General features: G+C 38.9%; 1 protein-coding gene across 3 annotated transcripts in view; it reads right to left on the bottom strand.

The window, feature by feature from the left end:
* Nucleotides 1-527: 527 nt before the first annotated feature.
* LOC112927226 (peptidyl-prolyl cis-trans isomerase A-like) overlaps nt 528-7002 on the bottom strand; it is a 32184-nt gene continuing 25709 nt past the window's right edge. Inside the window, exons 3-5 of one of the 3 annotated variants that reach the window (XM_072761854.1) lie at nt 3240-3775; nt 1829-2416; nt 696-1611 (exon numbers count right to left, since the gene is read on the bottom strand). In XM_072761854.1, coding sequence (XP_072617955.1) covers nt 3365-3775 — 411 coding nt within the window. In that variant the 3' untranslated portion in view covers nt 696-1611; nt 1829-2416; nt 3240-3364. Of the gene's footprint in view, nt 1612-1828; nt 3776-7002 lie in introns of all 3 variants that reach the window. The other 2 variants (XM_026008495.2, XM_026008496.2) reach the window with 2 other exon arrangements.

The raw sequence follows: 7002 nt of genomic DNA, 5'->3' as shown, positions 1-7002 counted from the left end.
AGTAATCTCCAGGCTCTGTCCCCATAACCCCTCAATGTATACACTATTACCCACACATGTCCATACAAGCATCACATGGTGGCTTCTTTCAACTTCTATTTACGTCTGGATCTCACCTTGCACACAATCTATTCAAATCCTATCTATTTTCCAGGGTCCATATCAAGCATTCCTTCCTCAAAGAAACATTTCTCTGCTCCCCAAGTAATGTCATCTCCTACATCCTTGAACCTACCACATTTTTCTTGGCATCTATTATGATCTGCTTTCTATGCTTCTTATCTATTTTATCTACTCTATAATTTTCATTCAATCAATATTTATTAGGACTTGACTATGTGCCAGGCCTTGTATTAAGCATCAGGAATACAGCGGTGAATAAGACAGCAATAACCCCTCAAATCACACAGAGGAGTTGCAAGCCAGGATCACCACAGAGCACTGAGACCGTACCATAGAGAACGTAGCTAGGCCAACTGTTCTATTAGAAAATACCTGATAAACAAAGAGTCATTCAATTCAGATGCTCTGTTTAAAAACCATAATTCTATTAATAAAAAAGATCATTTTAAATGGGAAATTTGAAGAATCAGATAGTATAATCTTTAAGTCCATAATTAAAGACCCATATACAATTGCAGCAAAAGTGGAAGGATGTCAAATATCCCTGCTAAAATATTTTACAGCAACAATTACCATTTTTTAAAGACATATTTATTTGTCTAATACATAAATCAAAGAAAGGATGAAAGGAAAGAAAATCAGATATTGGTGTCAATGGGACTTCAAATGAATGTAAAAAGACTACCGGTTTGGTTTTTTGACAGTTTTGGATCGAGTGCTTTAGAATCTCAGTAATATCCCCAGAATTTCATGTGGATATAACATAGATAAGGATATGTATATTCGGAGGGTAAAAAAAGAAGAGAATACAACTATGAGATTAACTATGTTAAATTATCATAAGGAGAAAAACAAGACAGGGACACCGGGATGGCTCAGCGGTTGGGCATCTACCTGGGCTCAGGGAGTGACTCCAGAGTTTCAGGATTGAGTCCCGCATCGGGCTTCCCATGAGGAGCCTGCCTCTCCCTCTGCCTTTGTCTCTGCCTCTCTCTGTGTCTCTCATGAATAAATGAATAAAATCTTTAAAAAAAATAAAAAAGGACAAGATTTCTCTATCGCCCATATCCTTGACTCAACCACCAGTAAAGAAACTCTGGCATTGGGAACCCTGGGTGGCGCAGCGGTTTGGCACCTGCCTTTGGCCCAGGGCGCGATCCTGGAGATCCGGGATTGAGTCCCACGTCGGGCTCCCGGTGCATGGAGCCTGCTTCTCCCTCTGCCTGTGTCTCTGCCTCTCTCTCTCACTGTGTTCCTATCATAAATAAATAAAAAATAAAAAAAAAAAGAAACTCTGGCATTTACAAGATGGGAAAGTTGCAGCGTCCTGGGTTGCTCAGTCAGTTAAGGGTCAGACTCTTGGTTTGGGCTCAGGTCATGATGTCGAGGTCATGGGATCAAGCCCTGAGTGGGGCTCCATGCTCAGCACAGAATCAGCTTGAGATTCTTGCTCCTTCCTTCTCCTTTCTCCTGTTCTCTCTCTCTCTCCTAAATAAATAAGTAAAATAAAATAAAATTTCTTAATGAATAAATAAAAGATGGAAAAGTTCTTTCCATACATTCCAGTTCTAAGTATGCAAATTACTACATTTCAGTGATTCTATTACATCTCAGTTTGAAACACTGCCCACGATTGACATCAAGTGTCCAACGTTCCACCCCATTTCTCTCCTCACCCCACTCACCTCAGTGATCCCCTATTTACCTCATAAGCATCTTTGATGTTCAAGGGCTCACCAAGTGCTGCCACATGTCCCACAATGCCTTTGTTCCATTCTAAGAGGATACGGTTATTTGAAGCTTCTTCCAGTGTTGAACCTTCTGCAACATCAAACAGGCGGCTGATAAGAAACTTGTCACTGGAGCTGTCCTCACAGACAAGAAACAGTGATAGCGATCAGCGGAGATAAGTCCATGAATATGCAAGGCATTTTGTGACATAAGGCTGTGACATCCAAATGACTAGAAATATCTTTCACTAATTCCAAGAGTCTCGAGCACTGGTCCCCTTCATCATTATCAAACCTTGGGGGCGTTAGAGGCATCTGTTCCTTCTTTTCTGAGTCAGCGAGGAAGCTCACAGTAGCCTCAGAATCTTTGACGACAATGGCTCTAAGAGGCCTGTCAAATGCAGAGGCAGACATTTTCCTGCTTGGTGTTCCAGGCGCACTGCTGTCTGCACGGGGACTCTGCTGTGAGGGGCAAGAGCAAGATTCTGCGTGGCCTCTGATGCCTTCTTTACACACAGGGATGGTGGTGGACTCTCGCAGCGAACCAGGCATTGACCATTTCTCTGCAGAACAGAATGCAGACATACTAAATATTTAAGAAAGAAAGATGCTATCTCTCTCTGAAAGCTGCTAACAATTGTCTCACAGCAAACTGCTTAGACAATAATTCAATTTTTCATGGAAATTAAAAACAAGATGGTTTATTTCAGACAATTATATTTTGGAAAACTATAAAGAACAATTGCTTCAGTTAGCATTATAATAAAGTCTGATGCCTATAAATAGATTTTCAGATATCTGATTTACAATGCATAAAGCATCAAGTCTGCTTCTTTGAAAAGCAGTTTTCATAAAAGACACTAAATTTGACCACAGTCTTAAAAACCATAAATATAAAAATTAACTCCCTGTTTAAAACACACAACTTGAAGTTAAATATTTGAAAATTTAAAAGAAGTATTCATGAAATTTGGTTAGCTAATATGCTAAATGTTAGATAATCTTATCTATATTGCTAATATACAGATTAGATTTGGAAGAGGGAAAATATAAACAATTTGATCTGGTATATAGAAAGATTATAGATTCTGTAAATAGTATCCTAATAATGCTTGTTCAATAATGGTACAAATGATCTCTTCTTTTTGTGTGTGTGTGTGTGGTTTAGGTTTTATTTCATCATCATAAACTGAACTCTGCAAACCAGCTAGACCTGGGGAAGGAACTACGGAGCCCGCAGAACTGTGGTGAGAGTGCGGAGACTCTGGGCTATTTGAAGCAGGTGGGGGTGGAGGGGCACTCTCCTGAGCTAAAGGAAGGGTCTGGAAGTTCAGATAAAACAGGAGTTAGAGGGATCCCTGGGTGGTGCAGCGGTTTGGCGCCTGCCTTTGGCCCAGGGCGCGATCCTGGAGACCCGGGATCGAATCCCACATCAGCCTCCCGGTGCATGGAGCCTGCTTCTCCCTCTGCCTATGTCTCTGCCTCTCTCTCTCTCTCTCTGTGTGTGACTATCAAAAATAAATAGTAATTAAAAAAAAAAGAAAGAAAAAGAAAAACTGGGAAACGTTGGTGTTGGGTCCAGCGTTGGCCATGGACAAGATGCCAGGCCCCGCGTGCTTCAGGGTGAAGTTCTCGTCATCAAATTTCTCCCCATAGATGGACTTGCCGCCAGTGCCATCGTGGTGCGTGAAGTCCCCACCCTGGCACATAAATCCTGGGATAATCCTGTGAAAGCAGGAACCTTTGTAACCGAATCCCTTCTCTCCAGTACTCAGAGCACGAAAGTTCTCTGCTGTCTTTGGAACTTGGTCTGCAAACAGCTCGAAGGAGATGCGGCCCAAAGGCTCGCCGGCCACAGGGATGTCAAAGAACACGGTGGGGTTGACCATGTCTGGATGGTGAGGCCTGCTCCGGGTATACTCCTGGTATAAAGGAAAAAAATTAAAAAGTAAGCAATAGTTAATTCTAAAAATTTAGTTCAAGCAAATTTAAATTATTTAAATTATGTGAAAGAGATCCATCTGAGTTGAAGGCTGAATTCACGGTATGTGATTTTTTTTTAAACAAACATCAGATTATACACATCATGATGACTGTTCAATTCAAAGGATTCCGTTTCAAAAAATGTTTCATATCAATGGATAGTGCCATTACTTTAAACATTTTGGAGCTCTTCTTTTGAAACTAACTTCTAGGAAAATTCATAAGATAAAAAAAGGATATTAGTTTTCTCCAAAAGTTAGATCTTCTTCTTCTTCATTAAGCCCTTCTCTCAAAACTAACACATAAAACCAAAAAAAAAAAAAAAAAAAAAAAAAAAAAAAAAAAAAAGCTTGCATCCCAATTTTGTGTTTTTAAACACAAAAAACCCTAGAGTAACAGCTAACTTAGTAACTCTTATGCATAAGATTTTACTTTTCCCAAAACTCAAATTTACCTTCAAAAGACAAAAACTTACTAACACTAACAATGTTTAAAAGAATATGCCCATAATAAAAGCAATGCAATCCCCACTCTATAAGGACATATTGATTATTTTCACTAAAAGGCCAGGACAAAAAAAGTTGGACTATGCACTATTTTGGAGAGTGTTTGTATACAGGCATTCTTCAATCTTTTTGTCTGTAGTAAAAATTGTGACCACCTTGATGGAGGGTAAACAGGCAACATCTAACCATTTTTTAAATGCATTTATCCTTTGTTCCAGAAGTTTTACACACATGGCAAAAGAAGTACAAGCACATTTCCTGTAGCACCATTTTTTATAGCAAAGATAATAAGCTACCTATACCACAACTGGAAGGCTGGTTAAATACATAATGACACATTTATACAATGGAATACAAGACAGACATTGAAAAATAGTTATTTCACTTAATAAATCTCCATAATTTATTAAGTAAAAAAAGAATACAGAGTGAAAAAAGAAGAGGCTGCCTTATTTCCGAATCTCTACTAAGTTTTCTATTTTTGAGATATTCCCTTGATTATTTTATTTTGAAGAACAAAGTATTATTTGGTAAATATCTATTATTCTGAAATAGTACCAGTCTAGAATGGAACGGGTAAAAAAAAAAAAAATAACACAGATATTATCAGGATGACCACAGAATTTCAAGTGCTGAATACAGATATAAAAGCCTTTCAAAGACCCCTTTAAGAAGAAACACTTCCATAATCCCCCCAAGTTGCAGTAGTGGTGCCAAAGACACTGATGTCAAAAATGAATGTGAAGCTGTCAAAAATGTACAGGAGGGCAGCTCTGGTGGCTCAGCGGTTTAGCACCGCCTTCCGCCCAGGGCGTGATCCTGGAGACCCAGGATCAAGTCCCACATTGGGCGTCCCAGCAAGGAGTCTGCTTCTCCCTCTGCCTGTGTCTCTGCTTCTCATTCTCTCATAAATTATTAAAAAAAAAAAAAAAAAGATGTATAGGAAGTTTCTGAATAAAATTGTTTTGTAAGAGGTAGATATAAAAAAAGCACTATATTTAAATTAATATATTTTATGTGATTTATAGATAGGATAGTGCATGTACCTTTAATTGCTAAATCAATATAAAAATAGGCATTTGAATTATTTCAGCTACCAACCTAAAATTTAGTCAAATGATTCTTATCTTATTGGAAAATGGTAATAAACTTTTTTTTAAATCAAAACACCTACTTGACAAGCCCATTTGGATATCTAAACAGACAACTTAAAATGGCAAAAAACAGAATTCCTAATGATACTCATTATCTTACTACAATCTCACTCCCTGCCAGTTTTCCTTATATTAATAAAAGCACCATCACCTCCCTAGTTACTCAAATCAACATCTAGGAATAATTCTAAATTTGTTCCCTTCAAATCTCACATCCAAGCCAAGCCCCATCTATGTGACTCCCCAAAGCTTGTATCCCAATCTGGTCATTTCTATCTCTTACGTTACATCCTGGTCTAAGTAAGTCCACTATGGCTACAGCCTCCTCACTGGTCTCTCTGTATTATACGTGCCCCCTTTCAATCCATTATCCCCATAGCAGCCCGAGGAATCTTTAAACAAAGTATATCTTAACGTCATAATTATCCTACTTGGTGTCTCAGTGACTGAAGAATAAAACTCAAACTCTTTCAATCCCCTACCATTGTTCCACTTGCCCAGGCTGGCCTCCCTGGTGCTCCTCAAGCACGCCAAGCTCTAACTGTCCTCAGTCTGGAATGTTCTCCCCTCACCTATATCTGGCTGATCACAGCTTCTGCATCTCTACTCAGACAAGTCTTCCTTGATCGTGCCACCTTAAGTGGCCTTTGACACATGATGGTCTCACTTCACAGAACCTAAATTCTTTTTTTTTTTTTTAATTTTTAATTTATTTATTTATGATAGTCACAGAGAGAGAGAGAGAGAGGCAGAGACATAGGCAGAGGGAGAAGCAGGCTCCATGCACCGGGAGCCTGACGTGGGATTCGATCCCGGGTCTCCAGGATCGCGCCCTGGGCCAAAGGCAGGCGCCAAACCGCTGCGCCACCCAGGGATCCCCAGAACCTAAATTCTTATTAGTTGATCTGTTGTCTTATTGTCTGTCTCCTCCAACCACATGTAAATTTCATCAGCGCTGCGGGTCTGCCTTGTTCCCGTGCTGAGAAAATGCCTGTCTCATAGTGTGTCTACAACAAATAATTTTTGAGTGAAGTGACTGGATCAATAACTGGATTATTAACTGGATCAATAAATAAGGCTCCTAAATGAACTACAACAAAAGGGACAGCAGTCTTTGATTATCTAAACGCTGGTATGTCTGTTGCATAAAATTAACACTGCAGTTTAACTATGAATATTTATCACCTCTTGGATGTAAGCCTAGTAACTAACTATGCTTAATTTATCCTCATATAACCTACAGGGCCTACTATATATCTTAAATAGAGCCAGGACTTAAAAATTCTGTTATATGGTTTTTATTACTATAGTTGTCTCACAACTGTTTTGTTTCTAATTATTTTCTTGGAGGGATGAACTCAGTGTTAAATTATACAGGAAAGCAGATCTAGTATATTTGCTCATTCAGTCAACAATTTTTAACCAGCAGTTATTGGGGAAGGGATTTCTCATGACACATTATTGATTATCTGAGTCCCTGTAGTTAGTTATATGCTTATGTAGCTT

The sequence above is a fragment of the Vulpes vulpes genome, chromosome 6, assembly GCF_048418805.1.
Source record: "Vulpes vulpes isolate BD-2025 chromosome 6, VulVul3, whole genome shotgun sequence".
NCBI classification, from domain to species: Eukaryota; Metazoa; Chordata; class Mammalia; order Carnivora; family Canidae; genus Vulpes; species Vulpes vulpes.
Note: the sequence above shows the minus strand (reverse complement) of the source record. Positions and strands in the feature narration are given on the sequence as shown.